The sequence below is a fragment of the Agelaius tricolor genome, unplaced genomic scaffold (assembly GCF_023055355.1).
Source record: "Agelaius tricolor isolate 1412-34295 unplaced genomic scaffold, bAgeTri1.0.p SCAF_11, whole genome shotgun sequence".
Taxonomy (NCBI): domain Eukaryota; kingdom Metazoa; phylum Chordata; class Aves; order Passeriformes; family Icteridae; genus Agelaius; species Agelaius tricolor.
Genome location: NW_027269271.1, coordinates 20,782,050 through 20,804,649, shown reverse-complemented (window position 1 = coordinate 20,804,649; position 22,600 = coordinate 20,782,050). Strand labels below are relative to the sequence as shown.

General features: G+C 58.7%; 5 protein-coding genes across 11 annotated transcripts in view; 1 reads left to right on the top strand and 4 right to left on the bottom strand.

The window, feature by feature from the left end:
• The window catches only part of ARTN (artemin), a 71,497-nt gene that overhangs the window by 7,813 nt on the left and 41,084 nt on the right, over positions 1-22,600 (bottom strand). The gene's annotated exons all lie outside the window — the stretch shown is intronic.
• On the bottom strand, positions 346-7,014 carry B4GALT2 (beta-1,4-galactosyltransferase 2). Of its 2 annotated transcripts, none has more exons than XM_071436556.1 (7): positions 6,803-7,014; positions 4,212-4,598; positions 3,611-3,846; positions 3,349-3,539; positions 2,955-3,077; positions 1,782-1,886; positions 346-1,648 (listed from the first exon to the last, which is right to left on the bottom strand). In XM_071436556.1, the coding sequence occupies exons 2-7, from the start codon at positions 4,525-4,527 to the stop codon at positions 1,498-1,500; spliced, it is 1,122 nt and encodes a 373-aa protein (XP_071292657.1). In that variant the 5' UTR covers positions 4,528-4,598; positions 6,803-7,014; the 3' UTR covers positions 346-1,497. The 2 variants fall into 2 exon arrangements, with proteins under 2 accessions (XP_071292657.1, XP_071292656.1); XM_071436555.1 differs by having other exon boundaries at positions 6,680-6,807.
• The window catches only part of ATP6V0B (ATPase H+ transporting V0 subunit b), a 41,891-nt gene continuing 28,829 nt past the window's right edge, over positions 9,539-22,600 (bottom strand). For 2 of the 5 annotated variants that reach the window (XM_071436534.1, XM_071436533.1), the window contains exons 2-9: positions 15,876-15,954; positions 12,930-12,978; positions 12,364-12,447; positions 11,845-11,922; positions 11,204-11,273; positions 10,810-10,861; positions 10,231-10,421; positions 9,539-9,856 (exon numbers count right to left, since the gene is read on the bottom strand). In XM_071436534.1, the coding sequence (XP_071292635.1) occupies positions 9,833-9,856; positions 10,231-10,421; positions 10,810-10,861; positions 11,204-11,273; positions 11,845-11,922; positions 12,364-12,447; positions 12,930-12,978; positions 15,876-15,942 (615 nt within the window). In that variant the 5' untranslated portion in view covers positions 15,943-15,954 and the 3' untranslated portion in view covers positions 9,539-9,832. Of the gene's footprint in view, positions 9,857-10,230; positions 10,422-10,809; positions 10,862-11,203; positions 11,274-11,844; positions 11,923-12,363; positions 12,448-12,929; positions 12,979-15,875; positions 16,016-16,336; positions 16,344-22,600 lie in introns of those variants that run through there. The other 3 variants (XM_071436535.1, XM_071436538.1, XM_071436537.1) reach the window with 3 other exon arrangements.
• DPH2 (diphthamide biosynthesis 2) lies at positions 16,237-19,923 on the top strand. The gene is made up of 6 exons (XM_071436532.1): positions 16,237-16,421; positions 17,726-17,838; positions 17,962-18,182; positions 18,368-19,006; positions 19,120-19,305; positions 19,395-19,923. Exons 1-6 carry the CDS (start codon positions 16,275-16,277, stop codon positions 19,523-19,525), a joined length of 1,437 nt encoding a protein of 478 aa, XP_071292633.1. The 5' UTR covers positions 16,237-16,274; the 3' UTR covers positions 19,526-19,923.
• The window catches only part of IPO13 (importin 13), a 31,038-nt gene continuing 28,814 nt past the window's right edge, over positions 20,377-22,600 (bottom strand). Inside the window, exons 16-20 of one of the 2 annotated variants that reach the window (XM_071436530.1) lie at positions 21,811-21,877; positions 21,579-21,637; positions 21,372-21,461; positions 21,041-21,222; positions 20,377-20,926 (exon numbers count right to left, since the gene is read on the bottom strand). In XM_071436530.1, coding sequence (XP_071292631.1) covers positions 20,827-20,926; positions 21,041-21,222; positions 21,372-21,461; positions 21,579-21,637; positions 21,811-21,877 — 498 coding nt within the window. In that variant the 3' untranslated portion in view covers positions 20,377-20,826. The remainder of the gene's footprint in view (positions 20,927-21,040; positions 21,223-21,371; positions 21,462-21,578; positions 21,638-21,810; positions 21,878-22,600) is intronic. The other variant, XM_071436531.1, reaches the window with a different exon arrangement.

Sequence of the window (22,600 nt, the reverse complement as noted above, 5' to 3'; positions counted from 1 at the left end):
TGCCTGGACATATAAAACCAGCTGGAGGTAAGGCAGAGGATGGAGGACGGGCTTATCCCTGCTGGAGGAAAGCGTTGTCCCCAAATGGACGGGAGGGCAGCAAATATCCATGGCACAGTGAGGGCAGCTGGCTTTGCCCTGTACACTTTGCCCTAGGCCAGCACCTTGTTAGGCCTCCCTGCATTGCTGAGTGAGCTGGGGGATCCCCCAAGGGGTGCAGGGGGTGACTCAGGGGCTCTGCCTTCCAGCCAGCAGCTGGAGGCAGCAGACAGGACTTCCCCTCTATACTCCACAATCCCACTTCCTCATCAGATGGTGTTTTCTCCCACCCCCACAAAGCCTGCCAACTTTTCAAACTTTTATTAAATACAAAACCCCCGGTCTCTACGACCGAACGCTGCATTCAACGTACGCTGAAAAAAGGGTCAGACATTCAAATGTACAAAAGTCGCCGGTGCCCCCCAGCCCTGGCAAGCTGCCCTGCTCCCAAGCCCACTGCTCCCAGCTCCCCATGGAGCATCAGGGGTGCTGGGGCTCCCAGTCCCATGGGGGGGCCACAGGGCTCCTGCCCTGCATGGTCCTGGCCTCTCCTGCCTGCAGCCCCCCTGCCCCTGGCCTGGAAGCGGGAAGGCAGACAAGGGGAGACCTCAAGGAGAAGATTCCCTCCCTGCTAGAGGGGCACTGCACCAGCCCCCACCAAGAGGTGCTGGGGGGTTCAAATCAGCCCTATTTCCCCCACCAAAGGGGGGAGGGGAGGTGAGGGCAGGCACAGGCAGGGGCTGCACACACACACAGCACCTGCCTTTGGGGAAGGGGGATGGGATACAGCTGCCATCCCCCCAGCCCTGGGGAAACTGAGGCACAGCAAGGGGCATTCACTAATCAGAGGTCTCTGTTTGGCAGAGCTGAGACAGGGCCCGGCTCTAAGCACCAGACTAAAGCAGAGGAAGACAGCAAGCCACGTCTGTGTGCCCAGCAGCAGGAGCAGTGCCTGGCCAGGGCAGCAACCTCGCCCTGATCCTGCCTGCCTGGGGGCCCCAGGCTGCTCCCATCCCCAGCTGGGGCAGCAGTGGCTCCAGCGCCGGTAAAGGGGGAAGCCTGCACCCCACTTCTCACAGCGCTGGTGGGGACCCTCCAGCTCTCACAGAGCAGTGGGATTTCACCCTCCCCACCCAGGGTGCAGGCAGGAGCTGGCATGGACTGGGGGCTCCTTGCCAGGCCTGGGGTTGCCCCCTCCCTCTGTGCCAGGAGCTGCTTGCAGGGCAGCTGGGCTCATCCACCAACACACCACGTATGGGGCAGGGGTCCTGCAAACACACTCGTGGGGATGGGGGAGACAGAGAAATCCTAGGGACCAAAGGGCTGGCTGGGGGGCAGCTGTCTCCAGAAGGCAGCAGAGTAGGGAGAAACATCCCTGTCCAGTCCTGGCTCTTGAGCTGGGGCAAAACCCGCCCTGGCCAGCCAGCCCCAGGCACAGGGCTCCCAGTGACAGGAGCACTAGCCGCGGGCCAGGCGGGGCGGGGGCCTGCCGATCTCCACCGTGATGTTGGTGTACATGGGCTGGCGGGAGATCTCCACCAGCCGGTACTGCAGCGAGCTGATCCCATCCCGCTTCATCGTCATTTTGGTGTTCTGGATCTTGGTGAATCTGGTGGAAAGAAGAGCAGGATGAGGATGGAAGGATGTCTTGTTGTAGTGCCAGCAGTGCTGGACCTCTGTGGGGGTGAGCAGCCAAGTGATTGCCCAGTGTCCCAACTGCCCCAGCCCCGTGGCTCACTCACCTCTGCGGGTTGGGCTCATTGTGTTTGTCGCGCTCATGCTTAATCATGCGGTACCTCCCAATGCGGATGTCGGGCCTCGACACCTTCATGCCATTCAGGGATATGCTGGGGGCCAGGAGAAGGGTGGGATCAGTGTGTGGCCACCAGGTTGGGACATTCCCCAGCCCAGAGACCTCCTGGGTCAGACCCCGGGCAAAATAAACCTGTCCTTGGTTAAACAAAGCTGTGCCAAGCCAAGATAAGCAAAGCCAGGCCCCACCCAGGCCAGTGTCATGACCTAGGGTGCCACATGCCCCATGGCAGTGTGCCCAAAGCACCACTCCCGTCGAGGAACCAGCAGCTGCATTCAGCCTGTGCCACACACAGGCAGCCATCCATGTGCAGCCATCCATCCCTCCCTCCCTCCCTTCCTCTCTCCCTCTGCGGCCCCTGCCCTTTACATTCCCTGAATGCCGCTGCCCAGCCCTTCCCTTGGAGCCCTCCCCTCAGATCAAGGGCCGCCTGAAGCTCTTCCTGAGCTCCACACACTTCTTGTCCCCCACCCTGAGCCCACCTTGTGTGGAAATCCCAACCGTGCCACGTGTCCAGGGCTCCCACAAGGGTGTTTTGCTAGTCTGGCCATTACAGGCTGGTTACACCCCACTGGCTGCACACTGCTTCCCTGGGCAGCACCGTGGGGGAACCCATGGGAGGTGAGGTGGCCATTGTCCAGCTCTGGCAACCAACACAGAGTGTGGGGAGATTGGGCTTTGTTCAGCTTGCAGCTGTGCTGCTGCCTGCTGGCTGCTGGCAGAAATAACTGTGTGGCTGCTGCACGGCCACCACCGAAATGTTTCCAAGTTTTTAATCTCAGCCCTGGACCCATCCAAGTCTAGCATCCCACCCCTGTATAGAGCAGAGCCCACAGGCACACCACACTGCAGGCTTCAGCCACAAGAGAGGCAGAGGAGTGTCCTGTAGCCCCCCAGCACCCTGGGAAAGGCCAGTTCCACCCATGAGGGTCACAACCCCAAAGCTAGAGTGTAATTAAATCCCTCCCTGACATGTGGCACCGCCCATGTACATCCCCCACAAAACTGGGAACACCAGTGCTGTAAGGGTGCTCATTCAGTGCTCGGTGGGGAGCCTGGTACACCCCAACCAGTCAGTTCTAGTGAGGGGCTGGGCACCTACCGATTAAAGATGTCATCGTCCTCTCCTCCCCAGCCCCAGTACTCATTGGGAAAGCCATTGATCTTCAGGAACTGGGACTTGCTCAGCCCAGACACACCGCCAAAGTAGCCAGCATAGGGCAGCCTGCAGGTTGACAGCAAATGAGTCAGCCCCAGGAACAGGCAAAGATGGAGGTGAGCCCCATGGGGACCCCAAGTACAAGTACCAACCCTTTCCTGTGTCACCCTCCTACCCACGGTTCTGTGCTCTCTGCCATCTCAGGCCCACAATTCGAGCCATTGACCTCATGCCTGCCCCAGGTGGCAATCAAGGGTGGTTGCCCTGACGTCATCCCAGAGAGATATTCCAGCCCTGCCTGTGCAGAAACACCCCAGCACCCCCCCAGGGCACCCACCTGAACCCAAACTTGTCCATGCCAACAGCAAAGTGCCGTGGCTGCTCGTAGCAGCGATAGAGGTTGCGATCGTCCATGGGGATGAGATCCACGTCGCTGAAAATGAAGCAGTCATACTCCTCGTCGTCCTTGAGTGCCTCCATGAATCCCACGTTGAGCAGCTTGGCCCGGTTGAAGGTGTCTTCACCGAACTGCAGGGCAAAGCTCAGCCATGCCTGCTTGTCCACCCCAGCCCTGCCACCCCTTGCCCCTGCCCCCTCACCTGGTTGATGATGTAGATACCGTAAGCCACCTTCTGCCGGCGCAGGATGGGGTGCAGGTAGTGCAGCCAGTACTTGAGGTGGTGCTCGCGGTGCCGGAAGGGGATGAGGATGGCCACCTTCTGCCGGGGCAGGCAGTCTGGGGGGGTGTACTTGCCACCCTGGCGCACATCAGGGTTCTCCCGCTGCACTCGCTCCATGCTCATGGGAGAGCTGAACTCGATGAGCAGGCGCCCAACTGTGAGAGGGAGGGCCGGGCAATGCCCGCAGGACAGGACATGGTCAGGGTCATGGTCACCTGCCGCTCCTGCCCAGAGTGGTAAACAGCACTCAAACAGCAAGGGGGACCTGCAGGGGGGACCGGCACTGCTGAGGGCAGAGAGCACTGAGAACCTTTTCTAAAACAGGGCAGAGAGACAGGGCTAACAAAACCTGAAACCAGCTGTCCTGATACAGTTACAGGCTGGAGTTTCTCTACTATTTCATGGGAAAGCCATACCCAGGGCCCAGGGGATAAGGATGTCAGCCATGAGCACCCACCTTAGCCCCATGTTCAGAGTCAGAGCCCAAATTCATCCCCAATGCTCACCCAGCACGTCTCACCTAAACCAGGAGGTGTCTCCTGGCAGGGCTGCAAGGGCTTCTCAGTGGCAGATTGGTTGGTACTGGGCTTGGTGCTGGGGGATGGGGCCTCAGCACCGGCTGGCCCATAGCTGGGAACGGTGCCGTTGGGGCGGGACGAGTTGGAGAAGGGGTGAGTGCGCGAGGCATTCCTGGCATTGAAACGGCTGAAGAAGTCCAGGTGCTGCGCATAGACGTCAAAATAGAGGATCATGATGATGACGAAGTGGAGCAGGCAGAGCAGCAGCACGGCCTTGCAAATCCTTTCCAGGGTCACCCCCAAGAGCAGCCTGGTCATCTTCTGGGCACGGGCAGGTGGACATGTGCGCTTGGCGGGGCAGGGGGGCGGCTCCAGCCACGGTCCTGATCCTGCCAAGACATCTCACGCTCAGGACACCACGAGCCTGAGCCCCCAGCCCAGCCCAAATGATGCTGGGACAGCAGGAGCAGCACAGGCCTGATGCAGATGTGAAGGGCTTGCAGACTGGTATGCCAGAGAGCACCCCAGGGGGAATGCTGCACCTGGATCCCTGCTCTGAAGGCACAGCCATGAAGATATGAGAGGTCCTCAGCCACGCATAGTAAATCACCTCCTTGCTTTCCTAGGCCAAGACCAGAACAGGACAGATCCACTCCCCTTCCCTTTTTCCCACCCAGAGAGAGCATGCAGACACTTCCAGACATGCCAAAAAGAGCCTCCACGGGGCTTGAGCCCTTGACAAAGGCTATGCTCTCCAAAAACATGGCCAGCCCGGGATGTCACAAGAGCACCACAGGTGTCCCCACCAGCCACCTCTCTCTGAGGCACCCCACCTCCCTGTTCCCCATCCTGCTCCCTCCCCACAGGGCTACACCCCAGCAGCAGCACCACAGCAGGGCAGCAATGAGAGTCATGCCAGCTAAGCCGAGCAGGACATCCCAGCCCCCCGAGTCAGGGTTCCCTGCCACATCCAGGGGGATCTGGCATTCAGCCAGCGGTGCAGATCCTCTCTCCTCCTCCTGATGGTGAGGCCTCCGGGGACACTGGACTGCTGGAAGTCAGGGTCCCCTTATCTCCCACATGATGCCTGGAGCTGGGCCAGAGCCCTGCTGGGAAGCCAGCTGGGAGAGTCACTGGAGAGTCCCAGAGAAGTCAAACCATCCGGCCTTTCCCAGCCCTGCCACAGCACAGCCATGCACCCCAGTTCCTGCCCTGAGCCCTGCCCTGCTAGTCCCTGCTTTTAGGGAAGCTGCTGGACACAGCAAGGCAATCACAAGGGACAGGTACTGGGGTTCACAAAACCCTGAGGATCTCGGGACAGGCCAGAGCTGCTGCATGGTCCCTGGGGGGACCTTGGTGGCCGGGGGTCTGCAGCAAGACCCCCAGCAGGAGTGCAGGTAACACCCAAAAGTGCTGGCAACCAGTCACTGGCAGCTGCCAGCCCTGCCCAGAGGGGCTCCCCAGGGAGCCACAGGGCACTGAGTTGGCAGTGATGGCCATGGGTATGGGGATTGGAGCTGACGTGCGAAGGAGGATCCTTCACCCAATCCTGCTCCTCTCCCAGTTGCAGGACTGACCCTGGCAGGCAGACCCTGGAACCCACCACAGGCAGAGAGGTGCTGGAAAAAGGTCTGAGCCCAACACCCCAACCATGTCTACCCTCCCCTTGCAGGATGCAGAGCAGCACCCCTGTGGATAGGGGGAGCCCGGCATGTGTCAGCAGCACAACCTCACATCCAGTTTTTTTCTACAAAGTAGCCCTCTGAAGAAAAGCTGGCTTTGCTGTTATTGCTCAGACCTTTCCCCCGATTACAGTGTCTTGTCACCCCACACAGTCTGTGACACAGGGACCTGCCTGCCCCCAGCACCTGCCAGAAACCCTCCCCAAAAACCTGTGCAGTGCATGGAGTGGTGGTGCCTCAACAGCCAGATGGGGATGCAATAGGGAAAAATCAGAGCTGGTTTTAGGGGCCCTTTGGTAGAATGGTCCATGAGGCAAGTAGGGAATGACAGCAAGAACAAAAGCAAAGCACTCTATCCATCAAGCAGTGGCTACAGGACACCATGAACATGAGTGGGCTTAAACTGCTAAGGAGGGGGTTATGAAATATGATGTCATCTCCCCCCACCGCAGCATCTGTGCACGGTGTGAGAGGCCAAAAGCAACCTGGGGCTGGGGAGCTGCTCCCCAGGGTTTCAAGCCAGTGCAGTATGTGCCATGGGGCCGGTGATGCTCGTTTTGCAGTGGGTGCTCAACCCCGTGCACTCAATCCTTCTTCGCACAAGACATCCCAGGGCTGGGAGAAGGGAGGCACGGTGGGACCCGGTGGCCCCGATGCCCTAAAGGTGGCAACCTGCCGGCCTAAAGTGGGGTGAGGGGCCGCATTCAGCACAACTAACACTCCCCCACCCCCTAATTTTTCCCAGTCCCCGACACATGCAAAAACTTATTTAAAAAATGAGAAACAACCTCAAAATCAGTCTTTTTCCCGAGCCGGAGTGGTGCCGCCCATGAGTGGCCGAGATCGCATCCCCCGGGTCGCATCCCGGGCCTCACCCGCCCGGCCAGGCCTGCCCGCGCCGCTCCACTCACCGCGGCCTCGGGGCTGCCGCGCCGCCCCGGCGCTGGTCAGCGGCCCCCGCCGCCGCCTCCTTCTCTTCCTCTTCCTTCTCTTCCTCCTCCAGCCCCGGCCGCCGGCCCGCGGGCTCCCATGCCCGGGGCTGCGGGGGGCCCAGCCGGCCGGGCCGCCGCACCGCCGAGAGCCGCAGGGAGACGGGGCCGCGCCCGCACGCCGGCTCCGCCCGCCGCCGCCGCACCGGGCGGGGCCGCCGCCGCCGCCCGCCCCGGAGCCGCGGGGCGAGGAGGGCAGTCCCGCAGGCACCGAGGCCCACGGGCGCGGATCTCAGGGATGCAGACACACCCGGGGGTGCGCGGTGCCTCCGGCTGCGCCGCGGGATGCTCAGCCCTTGGCCCCAGGCGCGGCAGCGGGGACCCTCCGAGCACCTCCGGGACACCGGCACAGGGTGTCCCGGCCTTTCTCCGTGCCCTGGCTCCTCGTTGCCGGAAGGCAGCGCTTCCACGGACCCACCTGCGGCGACTCCCACGCTCCCGGCCGTTGGTGCTGGCTCAGCGTCCGTTGCAACCTGTTTGTGGCTCCTTCCCCCCCACACCACCCTTTCTATGTTTCATTGCTAGGAAACACCGGGAATCTTACTCTTCTTACCACAATGGCATCAGTGAAAGATCGTGGTTTGGTCCCACCACAAGTTCGGCCCACCACAAGGAGTTTTTGCACTGTCTGCAGCCTTTCCCTTCTGCCACCCGCTCAGCTCCCTTCCCCAGCACCTGTGCCTGTTTAGAGCAACCCTGTGCCCCGAGCCCCCTCCTCCTCCCATGCCTGCCTGCTCACCCAAGCGAGGGCTTTCCAGCTCCCTTCAGCAGACAACCTTTCAGCAGAGAACCGAATGGCACCTACCCAGCCCAGCCCTGTTCCACCCCTGCAAACAAGCCCTGCTGAAAGCAGTCCAACTCTTCTCCAGCTCTTGGTTTGGCTCCTCAGCAGGTGGCATTTTTCTCATCGATACCTACACATGGTTACCAAAATATCTTTTAACTCCTGCTGCTGCTACTTCTAAATGAGACTAGGTGTAGGTCCTGGAGCCTTGTTTAAGCTTTTTTTCTCTGCTTGAGCAGCAGGTGTATAGCAGGTGTTTAGTCCAAGCCCTGGAACCCAAGAGTGCACACCTAGAACCACAGGGTGTGCTCACCTTATCACTGCTGGCTATGGTAGGTGGGCTGTGGCTCACCCTGAGAGTAGACCTGATGGGTCTCATGTCCTTGTAAGGGGCCTGGGGGCGAGTGGAGCCCATTCCCCTGCCAAAGCTGTGATATTCACAGGCAGGACTGGGAGAGTGGAAAACACCTCACGGAGGCACATTTCTGACAGCAGATATATTTCTACCTGGGCAGGGCAGGGCAAGGCCCATCCCTGAAAAACAAGTGGGTGAGTCTTTCAAGACAGCTGCTAACCAGGAAGATGATTAACCCATAAAGCAGCTTCTCTAACTCCAGCACAGCACAGCCCCTCCAGCTCCAGGCATCTCCTTCCTGAGCTTGGTGTGGGTCTGATGAAATGGCTGTGCAGCTCCCACACAAAACAGGCAAAAGTCTGCCCACACCTGACATGCTTTCTTCAAACCAGGCAGGGCCCAATTTGTGTCCTGCCTGGACACAATGTGAGACACAGGTCTCACATTGCTCCTGTGAGAGCCTCCAGCCCCAGGGGACATCCAGCACAGGTAGCAGAGGCAGTGGCGTAGTTTTCCTCCCCAACTGTCATGCACCCAGGGCTGAAATTCACTGCAGCCCCAAAACTCATAGGATAATCTGGAGCAGAGGCAGGAGAGCAGCAGATCTCAGAGGGGTCATGCAGAGGCAGCTGCCCCAGTTCAAGGGCAAGAATCAGCAGGCTCCAGCAGTCTCACTGCTGCCCCGGCCTGTGGCATCCACACAGGAAGAGACAAGGGCAGCTCTAAGTGTGCATCTGCTCTGACACAGCACTGGAAGATCAGTGCTTTCTCTATGAAGGTATGCTGGTAGAACAGCATGAGGGCCTTGTGCTGGATACAGCAGATGCAGCAGCCTCCAGGCTCTCTGCAGAGCACATGCAGAAGGACCTTGTTCTTCCCTTCCCCCAAGCAGCAAATGAGCTGCAGGTCCAGCTGTCTACAGCCAGCTTCCCCACACTATTCAGCACAGCTAGGGACAGGGAACAGAGCCAGCACAAAGTGTCCCCACCCCTGGGACCTCTACCTGGACAGAGGGGCACTGCAGACTGGAGTGCCCCAGCACACAGCCAACACTCACACCAGGGAGCTGCTGGCTGGAGGATGTCCTTTGAAGGGGCAAAAATTTCATTTTGTTCTTCTGGTGCTCCCCGGCTGCACGATGGGGCTATGGACACTGTGTACACTCCCCCTACACTAAATTACCTGGATAGGAGCTGAAAGGCACAAAGCAGCTTGTGTTGGGCTCACATTGGGCTGCTAGGAGCCTGGCAGAGGCAATTCAGAGCTGCCTGCTGCCTGTTCCAACAGCCTTGTACCTGCTCCAGGCATCAAGGCACAGCTCTGCGTTCCCACAGCCCAAAGAGGTCTGCTCTTGCAGCCTGAGAAAGCAACAGAATTAACCCCACACAGGCAGGACACCACCAGGCTCCTGGAACAGGACAGGGATTTTGCCAGAGGCACAGAGAGGAATCTCTGGGGCAGCCCAAACCAGCACTTCTCTCTGCAAACCTCCCCAGCATGCACAGGGAAGAGAAAAAGCTGGACAAGAACCATATTTATTTCACTGACACAGGATTGCACTGATGGTCAATTCTACACACCGGGGATGGGCAGCAGCAGGGCCCCACGAGCTGGGCCAGGCTGCTGGGGGCAGAATTCACACAGAGAAATTTGTTTCTTCCAAGGGGCCGACTGATCTGCAGGACGGGGCTCTACGTGGTCAGGCTCCTGCTGCCGGTGCCAGCATCTCCCACCCCAATCGAGTATAGAAACATTAAATAAGTATATACAGAACCTCTTGGGGTGTGCTGGAACAGGCTGAGTGCAAGAGGGCTCAGCCCATTTTTACTTTAGATGTCTGGAAACAAAGAAAGAAGAGAGGTTAGGTTGTGGCCCACAAACCTCAGCTCAGCACCCCAGTCCCACCCAAACACCCCAGGACCATCCAGAAGCTACAGACAGCTTATGAGTCCCACTGATAGGAGTGTCACACAAGGTGCATGCAAGGTGACACTCTCGGTGACAGAGGGGCCATCAGAAGGGTTCCCAATGTTACAAATAGGCACAGTAAGCTCTGGGAAGAGCTGTGCCACCCCAAACCTTGTAAGCACCCTCCCCATCCCAATACAGAAGATTGTGCTGAAACCCAGGTGTGTCTCCCTGGGGCTGGAAAGCATCCAGGTGACAGCACCTTGTGCTCCCTCAGGCCTGGTGGCCTCAGGAAGCAGGTACCTGCAGGATAGCAACGATGACTCCAAACAGCCCTATGGCACTGCCAAAGATTTCCACAATCAGGATCTTGACGAAGAGGCTGGCATTCTGGGCATCAGCCAGGGCAGCCCCGCTGCCCACGATGCCCACACAGACCCCACAGAAGAGATTGCATAAACCCACGGTCAGACCAGCTCCAAACATGGAGAAACCTGTGAGAGAGGAATGCTGCAAGAACAGGATGCAACCCCTTCCACCTGCACCCAGGACATGGTGCAGAAGCTCTGTCTCAAGGTGACAGAAGACCAGGAGCTGCCAAGCCCCAGCAACACCCTGTTCGGGGAGCAGGACTGCTCTGAGGTGTGCCTCAGGTCCCACAGTGCCAGGCCACTGCTCCACCCAGGGGAGGAACAGTGCTGCTGCTGCACAGCACAGCCTGCTGGGCACACGAGGACCTCCAGAATGTAAGTACAAAGCTGCCTTTTGGCAGAAGAGTCACATGCCCTTCAGACACCAGCAGCCGACCATGGGTGGGTCAGAGGTGGGGTCAGGGTGTGGCAGTGCTCACAGCGACTGCACCAGAGACCCAGGCGTCCTTACCTGCGTGGTAGTTCCTGGCTCCAATCTCTTCTGGGGTGACTCCATTGAAAGGCTGAGAGAAAACACAGGACCTGGGTTAGTGACAAGTCTGTGGTCTCTGGAAGAGGTACCTGTCCCTGATAAGCCTCATTTTGGCCAGAGCCAGTCCCTGATTCCATCTCATGGCTTCATGGAATCAGCCTTGTGTGTGCTCACCCAACCCTCTCTTCATCACAGGCAAGGATCCCTACACAGACCATCAGTCCAGGGGCTCCCAAAGGCACAACAGTGTTCCAAGTGCCCACAGGGCCACCCCTCACCATACTGGCCCATCATCAGCTGTGCCATCCCTGCACCAGCCCCATGGCCTCGGGGCTGGTGCAGGGATGGCCGGGCAGCCCAGGTGCTCCCATACCTCAGCCATGTTACTGATGACTATTGCCATGATGATCCCGTAGATGGCCACGGCCTCACAGAAAATGATGCTGTGGGAAAAAGGCAAAGCCTGAGCACAGTACATCAGTCAGTCTCACCAGTGCCCTGGGGGAAAGACCCCACCCCAAGGAACCCTGCCACTTCATTCCCAGCCAGCCAGACCCCTCCAGAGCCATATGGGAAGCTACCCACTGCTTTACTTTCAAAGTAGGGGAGCTGCCAAACACAAAGGCTGGATGCTGGTTCTGCTGTGGCACCTGAGTAAGCTGCAAGGATCCTGCTGGAAGCAGGCCTGGGAAGCCTTGCCCTTCACCAGCCTGTTTCTCTCCTTGTGGAAGGGTTGTGCAAGGAGAACCCTTGCCTGGACAGGATGTGTGATCTCAGGGTGTTTGTTTTGAACACAGTGGGCTCATTCACAGTGTGATATCACACAGTGACCCTTCAAAGCAGCACTATGGCTCCTTTAGGGCTCTTTGTTTTGAAAGCAAACAGCATCAGCAGCTCAGCTAGGAACAGTCTGCCAGCAGCACCCAGCTAGAGAGCAGACAGAAGCCTCTTCATTGGGTTGTGACCTGCCCCACTCAGGTGCAGCACTAGAACTAACCCCAGGTGTGTGCTTACCTCACCAGATTCTTTGTTTTGATCCGTGGGGCTTTGACTCCCCCACCAATGATGCTGGAGCCCGTGATGTAAATCCCCCTGTAGCAGACAAGGGTGGTTGGTAGAAGATCTGGGACTTGCAGAATTCTATACAGAAACCAGGATCTTTCAGCTGAGCAAAGAATCAGGCATGCAGCTGGGGACACTGAGCACTCAGCCTAGCCACTCCCAGGGTATGGGTGGCCCCAGGCTGCACCACCTACACCAGCAGAACTTCTGGGGCACAAGAGCCACCATGGACAGCCCGGGCTCAGGGGTACAGCTTCCAGAGACTTCCCTGTCTTTCCACTGCCACTGCTGCCCATGGGCTGGTCCACCCAGACCCGCCAGCAGTCCAGCAATTCAGCCCCACTGGTGTGGTGACCCACAATCCTACATGTACACACTGCTCTACCTTGCTCTGCTGAGGGAAAACGGCAGTGTATACACAGCTACCAAGGTGGGACAGCAGGAGAATGCTGAAGAGTCAGTCCCACTCACCAGGCAGCTCCCACCACAGACAGGGAGATGGCCAAGCCAATGCCCAGGTTGGACCACATGTAGGGTGAGGTCTCTGTCAGAAACCTGGAGAGGAAGAAATGTCCTGAGTTAGCACACAGGCTGAGCCCCCACAGTCACACCACACAGCCTATCCTAAAACAGGTACCCCTCCACCAAATCATGAAGCCCAAGATGGGTTGGGCAGCCAGACAGCAGGACATGAGAACCTCTGTCTGCCTGCCAGAAACACAGGACCCTCACCTGCATGGATCAAGATCTTCCTCCCAAGCCCTCACTGTGAAGCAGAAGCCTGGGCTTGGAGACGTGGAGGGCAGAGCAGCAATAGCTGCACCAGGACCTCGTAGGGAGCCAGCCACAGGAACACAGGGGCTGCATCCATCCCACCTCCCAGGGAGCAGAGTTCCTGCTCACTGCAGCTCTGGTTCTCCTGCGACGCAGTGACCACTGCCCATCACCCAAAAGCAAGTGCTGCTCCTGGGAGACACTGCTGGCACTGCCAGCCTCTCACACAGCCCTGAGGATGCCCAAGCTTACAGGGAACTCACCAAGCCACATCGAAGCGGAAGCCCAGGTCAAATATTGTGTAGCAGATCCCTGGAAAGCAAGAACAAGATGGAAACCTCCAGGGAGGCACCAGCTGGATCCAGCACTGGTTCCTCCCCCACCTGCACAGCCCCGAGGCAAAGCCCCAGGAGCACAGCACAGCATGAAGGAGGGGTACTGGGAATACTGGCTCAAGCATGAAGAGCTGTGGGGCAGGGTGTCCCCTCCGAGTCTTACCCCCGTGATGCCAACACTTCCACATCAGCACAGGACAGACAGCCTGGGCCTGAGATACTGTCAGACCCCATCCCAGTCTTGCCCAGAAGATGATCATGGATGTTATCACACCCATTTTCTATTTCCTGGCCCTGCTGAGCACCCACAGACCATGCTGAGCTACAGGGTCTCAAGGGCAATCCTCAGCCCTGTGCCCTGCCATGGTCTCCACTGTGGCTCTCCAATGGCTCAGCCCTGCTGGAGAGGCACAGCTCCAGGGACCAGCTGTGAGCCCTTCCCTGCCACAGGAGGGACAAGAGGAGCAAGGCTGTGCCCTCACTGACCGTCACATGCTGCTACATCACCATCCCATCAGTGTTTGTGCTGCTTCTCGGGAGCCCATCAACACAAGAAGCTCCAGCTTCCCTCCAACACCCCCTTTCCAAGGCTGTGGGTTTGAGACATGACTGTTGTTCTCAGTATTTCCCCCAGGATAATTTCCAGATTAAATTTATACTCCAGCACAGGTGGGAGACACCAAAGCACTGTCCTGAGAAACTCAGAAAAGCCCTTCCTTTCCAAGGAGGGCTTGCCCTGCTGTGCTCATCTCCCACCAGGAACCACAGCCAAGAGTCACATCCCTGTACAGCCCAGGCACATGCAGAGGTGTCTGCACCAAAACCCTGCCTTACTCTGAGCTCATGAGTGGGAAATGTGGCTGCAGGCCAGGAGAGACACTTGCTCTTTGCTGGAAAAGGGAGGGTGACCCAGCCCTAAGGAACAGATAAGCACAGGCATTGTGGCACTGTGTGCTCCATGCCAAGCACAGAGGGGGGAGGGACAGCTCTGCCATATCTGACTGTAACCAGTCCCTGCCTGTGCAACGCTGATCCCGCGTACAGTGGGGAAAAGAGGAAATGGGAGACTTGTGGAATGCTCCAATGCAGCAAAGAGGTCACTCTTTGTGACATGTCCCACTGCTCCCTTCCACCCCAGAGCAGCAGCCTGAAAGTAGGGGGTGATGGCAATCTGCCCAGCAGAAATGTGGGGGCAGGACCATGCCCTTCCCTGAGCACAGCAGGACAGCTCATCCCACTGGAAGGCCTCAGCACTGCAGATCCCTGGCAGCAGGGATGTCCCCATTATTCTTGTGTGCTCACCCCTCCATGTGCAGCTCAGGTCTCAGCACTCCACTCACCACCCCTCAGGGGAGCACACAAGCACTGTTAGGCCCCATAATGGGAGGTGGTAATGCTGATCACTCTTTCTGCCACAGATTTGGGGTGCCCCCCGCCCCTGTAGCAACACACAAGAATGAAGAATGGTGCCAGCACAGCCAGGGAATACAGAGGGAAGCCACAGCCCAGCCTGCATGTCTGGCAACCTCCAAGGATGATCTCTAGTGCTGGGTCCAGCCAGTCTGTTACTTGTGTTTTGGCTTTGCTGTTTGGCTGTCAGAACAGGAACTGAACCCAGCCAGCCTCAGCTGCCTCTACTCCCCAGAAGTGGTAAAAGAGAGCTACAACCAGCTCAGGGCAGGTCCTCAGGGCACCTTTCATCTCTACAAGAGCAGGTGTAACCTTAGATTCATACGCAAAAGAAACAGGGTAAAGGACACTCTCCTGTGAGCTCTGACTTGCAGCCCTGAAGTCAGAAGGACAGAAGACAGGGCAGCAGGACTAGAGGATCAAATCAGGGCTTAGGACAAAGACAGAAGACACAAAGAGACACTGCTGCAACACTGCATGAAGCAGGACCACTTCCTGCTCAGGGTCTTCCTCAAAAAGGGACTGCAACAGGGCAGGGGAAGTTCAGACTAACTGGGCTCAGCCCAGCAAGATTTTCCAACAGTCTCACATCCACAGGTGAATCTGCACTGGTGTGAGCTACATGATTCAGAGAGCCCCGGGAGGCAGCCCTGGAAACACGAGGGAGTGAGACACCCTTCACTTCTGACTCATTCTGTCCCTTCACCCAAACACTGAAGCAATGGCCAAGTTTTCCCCAGCCTCTGCCTGGTTTGTGGTCACTTCATTCTGTGCTAAGAGAAAATAACCAGCAGTCCCAGCACAAAATCACCTGCTGGCCTTAGGACATTAAATCCATCCTCCAAAAGCCCAACACCCTCAGCAGCAGTGCATGGGCTGCCATGGAGCAGCTCCACTATCATCCAAACGTGCATGTTCTCTCATGCTGCCACAGCTTGGCAGGGCAAGGCGATCTCTCCACCCGAGAGACAACAACCATCAGTCTGAAGCATCAGGCTCCTCTTGCCTTCACCTCTCCCAATCTACCGAACCCCCTTTCGGGCACCAGCACCTTTCTGCTCTCGCACACACAGAGAAGTAAATCAACTGCTCAAACTAGACAGGCTCAGAGCTGCGCATCCATCAGCGACAGGGAGTGACCCGGCACTGCTGGGGGCTCCGAGGCGGCAGCCACAGGCCCGAGGGCGCTGCCCAGGCTGGGGAGCCCCCAGCAGCACCCCCGGCCCTGCCGGAGAGCACGGACCAGCCCGAGGGAGCGCTGCGGCAACCGGGGCCTGACAACGCTGCACCCCTCACCGCCCGGCTGCCTTTCACACACCAAAGCAACCCTCCCCGCCCTCCGCAGCACGGGCAGGAACCGCAGCCGCCCCTCGGGCCCGGAATCCCCTCCCACCTCCCGGCTCAGCCCCCCAGCCCCCGGACCCCCTTCTCCGCGGCCCCCCCCGTCCCCCCCCCGGCGCTGACCGACGCCGAGCAGCGTGGTCCAGAAGGCGAGGCCGAGCCCCGAGTAGAGCAGGGCGAGCCCCGTCATGGCGGCGGCGGCACCGGGCGGCGCGGCGGGAGCGGATCGGGCCGGGTCACCTGACCCCCGCTCGGCACCTGACCGGAACTGCAGCGCCCGGACGGAAGTACCGGAATGCCACTGCTGCCACCGTGCCCGTTTATTGGCTGCCTGGTTTGACAGTGGCGGGGGAACTACACACACCATAATACACCGCGACCAGCGCGTATTTCCATTGGCTGCCATCACCTCTCCACCCCGTTGTGGGCGGGACTTGTAGGGGCGGGGAATGCAGAGCCGAGCTTCCATTGGCCAGCGCCGCGCCGCAGCCCGGAAGCGGGTGCGGGGTCCCGCGTGCCACCATGGCCGCGGCCTTCAGCAGCGATGGGGAGGCCGCGCTGCGGCGGGAGCTGCGCACGGCCGCGGCGGCGGCACCGCGGAGCGACCTCGACGGCTTTTACGAGATGGGCCGGGCCGCCGCCTTCGTACGGGATGGCGGGTTCCGCAAGGTGAGTGGGACCGAGGGTGGGCTGCGGCCTCCCCCTCTGCCGGTGCCTCACAGGATTGTTAGCGTTGGAAGGCTGATCTGGAGATCATCCTGTCCCTTTGCCGAGGAAGGGGCACCAAAGCAGGTTATACAGAAACGCGCCCAGATGTGTTTGCAATGTCTGCAGTGATGGAGGCTCCACGGCTTCCCTGGGCAGCTGTTCCAGTGCTCTGCCACCCACAGTGTAAAGGACTCGTTCATGTGTTAACATGAAACTTCTTTTGCCTTGGTTTATGGCCATTGCTCCTTCCGCTGTCCTGTTGCTGGGCTCCACTGAAAAGAGTCTGGCACCGTCCTCTTGGCACCCACCTTTGAGATATTTATATTATAAATGAGATACTGTCCTCTTCCAGGCAGGACAGGGTTAATTTCTGCAGTAGCCTGGAGGGGGCATGGCCACGACCCAGAGGTTACTCTGTCCCACTTCCCATCACTTTCTGGAGACAGGGAAGGGGTTCTTCCCAGGTCCCATAGTGTGGCATGGTCAGGTATTGTCAGAGCCCTGCACTGAGCACTTGTGTGTGAATCATCTGTCTCTTGTACATTGTTATTAATAGTGCTGCTGTTACCACTGGTTTTCTTATTTAATTTGCTGTTTTCAGTAAACTGCTCTGATCTTGACCTGAGATCTTTATCCTTTGTGCTTCCAATTCTCTGCTCCATCTGGCTGCAGGAGGAAGGAGAGGGAGGAGCAGGGGAGTGGCAGCATGGTTTGGAGAGGCTCTGGGAGCACTGAACTGGGGAGCACCATTCCCAAACCACAGCAGATTTCCTCTCAGTCTTCTCTTGTCCAGACTAAACAGGCTCAGCTCCCACAATCTCTCCTCACAAGAGAGATGCTCCAGACCCCCATGTGAGCTCTGCTGGACCTTCTCCAGCAGCTCCTTGTCTTTCTTACCCTGAGGAGCCCAGAACTGGAGGCAGTACTCCTGATGTGCCTCACCAGGGCCAAGTAGAAGGGCAGGATCATCACTCTGAACCTGCTGGCCACACTCTTGCCAATGCACTCCAGGATCCCATTGGCTGTCGTGGCTGTAAGGGCCCTTGTTGACCTGCATTAGGTTTCTCTCTGCTTAATTCTCCAGCCCATCAAGGTCCTGCTGCATGGCACAGCCTTCAGGTGCATCAGCCACTCCCCCCAGTTTCATATCAGCAAACTTGCTGAGGGTATATTCTATCCATTCTATCCATTCTATCCATTCTGTCCCTTCATCTCACCCTCCCCAGTGCCTCATTCCTGTCTGCCTCACCCCTTGTTCCCGCCAGGTCGCCCTGCAGTTCCCTGACGAGCTCCTGGCAGACGCGGTGCAGGTGGCAGGCGGGCTGGAGGCAGCCACCGGGGCCGAGATGTTCGTGCTGGGAGACACCACGTACGGCAGGTCTGTGTGGGGCTCCGGAGAGTGTTCTGGGCTTCCCCCGCGGGCAGGAACGGGGCGGTGCCAGGGAGGAGGGAGAGCTCCGTGCTGCAGAGCCTGTCTGACACCGCGTTGTTCTCCTCACAGCTGCTGCGTGGATGAAGTGGCTGCCGAGCACGTGGGTGCCGAGGCAGTGCTGCACTACGGCCCAGCCTGCCTCAGCCCCTGCAGGAAGCTCCCGGTGCTGCACATCTTCGGGCAGCAGCCGCTGGACGTGGGGCGCTGCGCAGAGGCGTTCCGGGAGCTCTACCCCGAGCAGCAGAGCCGTGTGGTGGTGCTCAGCGATGTGGTGTACGCCCATGCGATGGGTGAGTGCTCCGGGGCAGGGAGGGGGGCTCTGGTACTGCTCTGAGCTCTGCAGAGCTGCCAGGGTCAGACCGAGCGGGCATTCCTTCCCCAGACACTGGCAGCTTTGATTCCTGTCTTCTCCCCTTATCTGTTACACCTTCTCCACGTCAGGCCAAGTTTTGTTCTCACTCGTCTCTTTCCTCAGGTGAGCTGGAGCAGCAATTGCGCCCCGAGTACCCCAATATCATCTTCTCCAGGCTGGTGTGTGGAGACCCTCCTGGCCCCGCAGTTCCTGGCGAGGAACGGAAGTTTGGTCGCCAGTTCCGGGTGGAAGCTGTAGGAGGGCTTCAGGACTATGCCATGTTCTATGTGGGAGCTGAGGGCCTTGCCCTCACCAGCTTCATGCTGACCTGGAACCACTGTCCTTTCAGCTCCTTCAATCCTGCCACCGGCTGCGGCCGCCGCGAGACCCTCAATGTCAACCGGGCCCTGATGCGGCGCCTGTACCTGGTGGAGCGGGCCCGGGATGCCAGCGTGGTGGGCATCCTGGTGGGCACCCTTGGTGTGGCGGGCTACCTGGCCCTGCTGCAGCACCTCCGAGAGCTGCTGGCCTGGGCCGGCAAGCGCAGCTACACCCTGGCCGTGGGGAAGCCCAACCCCGCCAAGCTGGCCAACTTCCCAGAGGTGGACATCTTCGTCCTGGTGGCCTGCGCTCAGAACTCCCTCCTGGACTCCAGTGACTTCTACCGGCCTGTTGTGACCCCCTATGAGCTGGAGCTGGCCTGCAACCCAGCCCGTGAATGGACAGGGAACTATCTCACAGACTTCCGAGACCTGCTGCCAGGTAATAGCTACAGACAGCTGCCCAACACCCTCCCAGGGCATACTGCACCCTGCCTGTAAGCTGTGCTTGCTCCAGGACAGATGGGCCAGGCTAACGTTGCCATTCCCTGGCAGGTGCCTGTGCGCATGTTGAGCTCCCCCTGGCTGTTCCCGCAGAGGAGGCTGTTCCCGATGTCTCCCTGATCTCAGGGAAGATGCGAGCTGTCCACCTCTGTGGCCCCCCGTCCTCTCAGCCGCCCCCCAGCACCGCCCTGGCCTGCAGGGACCAGACATGGGCGCTCGCAGAGATCAGCCCTGCAGGTTTGTGTTGGTACCGTGGTGGGGCTGAGCGCTGGTGCAGGGCAGTGCCACCTTCTTGCTCTGGGTAACAATTCCCTTCCTCCTTCCAGCCTCCTTCCTGGAGTCCCGCAGCTGGAGGGGCTTGGAGCAGCAGCTGGGACAGACCCCAGTCTCCAAGGCGGTGCAGGGCCGACGAGGGATTGCCATTGCCTATGAGGATGAAGGGTGTGAGCAACCCTGATTCAGAACCACTGGCACCCAGCCAGGAGCGGGGGTGTGTGGGGGCCCTGCCATTGCCTCCCACTGGGTGCACTGCCAGCACCTTGCTGGATGCAGCCTTGGGTCAGTAATACTGCAGTGGGAGAAGAGCAGGAGTTGCATGTGTGTTCAGGAATGCCTGTGGCACCCTGAGGCTCATGGCCAGGGCAGCAGCAGGGCCAGGAGCAACAAGCACTTGGCCCAGACCCAGTCTCCGAGGGCTCCTTCATCCAGGGCGGCTTTGTCCCTACATGGAAAGGTCACAACTTTGCAAGAGCTGACAGTGCTGGGACTTGAGGCTTTTGTGGACTACTGCTGCTAACTAAAGCTGAAGAGGATTTGTGAATGAACTGTTTTTTAGAATAAAACATGGGCTGAGGAGCACAGTGTCCCAAAGTGAAAAACGCATCCTGGTGCCCACTGGGGAGCAAAGCCCTCTGTGTCAGCTAACAACACCTGGAGGGAACAGAAAACCAGAACCAGGACCTCTGACAGTAAAAGCACAGGCTGGGCTGGGTACTAGGGCAAGGGCAGGGGAACTCTGAGCACAAACAAGCCCCTCAGCTGCTCTTATGAAAGGGAATGGGGTGCACACGTCCTGTGCTGCAGGAATGACCACATGTTTGGCAGGAGTGGAGCCCAGCCCCTCTCATGTGAGGCAGAGCTGTTTATGTTCCATACTGGGCAAGCAGGACAGACTGTTTTTTGCCATCCCTCCCAAAGCCAGGGAGACACTGAGGTGTCCTAGCCTTGATTTTACCCCCTCCACTTGGTTCTTCCCCAGAGGGAAGAGGGAGGCAAAGTCTGGGCACTGCAATAATGACAGCCACAACGTAGAAATATTCTTAATATAATTAGGTGCAGGGCCTCCCCCCTCCCAACCACACGTACAAACGAACAGGGGGCAAATCCCCCCGCCCAGCCAGCCACTGCTGCAGGCACAGGGTGGCCTCCCTGCTGCGGGGAAGGGCTGGGGAGGGGCTGGTAGCCTGGGGACAGGGCAGCCTGTGCTGGGACAGCTCTGCCCAGGCTTCCCCTGCCCCGCCACCACCTCCTGCAGCCAGCACTCCTGTTCCCTGCGAGGAGGGAGCATGCTGGGGGAAACAAAGATGCTGACACCGAGATGCGGCCACCAAATCTAGCTGAGGAGCGTCCCGAGTGGGTTAATTCTAGGTGGAGGGTTATTCTATGAGCCGTACTGCAGCAGGGCAGGGAGGATGGGGGGGCTTTTCCTTGTGGGGAAGAGCTGGTCCAGGCAAATCGTCCACGGTCCTGGCCAGGTGCTCAGTAGTCTGCTGTGTATTCTGTACCATGCAGCCCTCGGCACAACAAGGTGAACTCCTTCACCATCTCCTTCACTCGCCGCTTGTTCACACGCTCTCTGCTGAGACAGAGGGAGGGGACAAACATGAAGTAGGACAGCTGCACTGGACCATGCAGGGGGGTCATTCCTGTGGGAAATGTGGGGCACAGCTGCCAGGGCAAGTGGCACACAAACCTGAGGATCTGCTGGCTGAAGTTCTCCTTCTGCTCTGGAGTTACTCGGGCCGAGGGGAAGCCATCCTGCTGCATGGCCTCCTTGATCCAGACGCTCAGGAGGCTGAAGCAGTGCTTGTTCAAGGCAAAGAGGATTTCTGCAAAGTGATCCATGAGGCTGCGGGAAGCCTGGCCACCGATGCCCTGCCACAGAGCAAACGACACGCTGAGCCCACATTGTCACTCCCTGCTCCCACCCATGCTGCTGGGCTCTCTGCCCCTGGCTCTGCAGGGATGCTCTCAGGAATAGAGCCCAGTGCTGCCTGGGGAGCCCGTGGTCTAGCATCTCTCACCTCCAGCACTGCCTGCAGCAGCGCTTTGCCATTCTCATGCACGACCTGTCCCACCGGGGCGATCTCTCCACAGCGGGGCAGCAGCTCCGTCTGCAACACAGAGGCCAGGCTCACTCAGTGCCAGCACAGGCTCCACGCTGCAGTACTGCCCAACCTCAGCCCCACACCCAGCTCTCAGAGAGGACTCCACGATGGCATCATACTCACAAAAAAGCCACAGGATGCTTTGACTGTTGGGGCCTCAGGAAACTTGAGTGAAAGGACACCTGCAGGCAAAAATTACTCAGGTTAGCAGCCAGAAAACCTCCTGGCCATCCCAAATCAGCCCTGTGGTCCCCTGCCCTTCACCCTTCCTGTTCTGCACCCAGCTCTACAGGAGGAGCAGGCTGGCTTCTCCTCAGGGTGATTTGGAACACATGCCCATGCCCATGGTACTCACCACACTGAAACACTGCTTTGACATCCAGGTTGCTACACAGGAAGAGATCCGGCTTCCTTTTCAGAGCCTGCAAGGCACACAGACAGGCAGCATGAACCCAGCGCTGCAGAGGCAGCCAGGAAGCCTCCAAGGAATCCCAGTGCCCCAGACAGCCTCTGCCTGGACACACACTTACCTGAGCACACCCCCAGGAAAGGGCAGATTCACACAGTACAGCAGGAAACCATCACTTTACCCCTCCCCAGAATATAATTCAAACAGCCAGGTAGTTTGCTACACCCAGGATCTGCTGACCCCAGGAGCTGAGGATAGGTGCCACAGTGGTGTGCAAACACTCAGACACAGAGGGCTCCTGTCCCATCAGAGCAGATCAGGCAGCAGCCCCGCTCCCAGGACAAGGGCAGCCATGCAGGGCTCAGCAGAGACCAGCCACCCGTGTACTTTGCTCCTCTCCTGAAGATGCTGGCATCCCTGGGGTCACAGCAACTGGTTCAAGCAGTAGCCCCAGACTGCACCAGATGATGAGATGCCAACATTTCTTGGCAATTCCTGAGCAGCAAGTCTGAGATCGAGAAAGCTCGGGGTTTTTTAATGCCCCACAATGATTCCACCAGCCTCTGCGCGGGTCAGGCACTGCTGCTGGAGACACCCTGAGCTGTGGTACCTTGTGCAATGACTTAGTCCCCCTGGTGCTGGCACTGAGCAATTACTAGGTGAAATGTTTCAGCCTGCACCCTCCACTCAATGGGAAGGGTTTTTGACCTGCCTCAGTGAGCCCTGCTGTATTAGG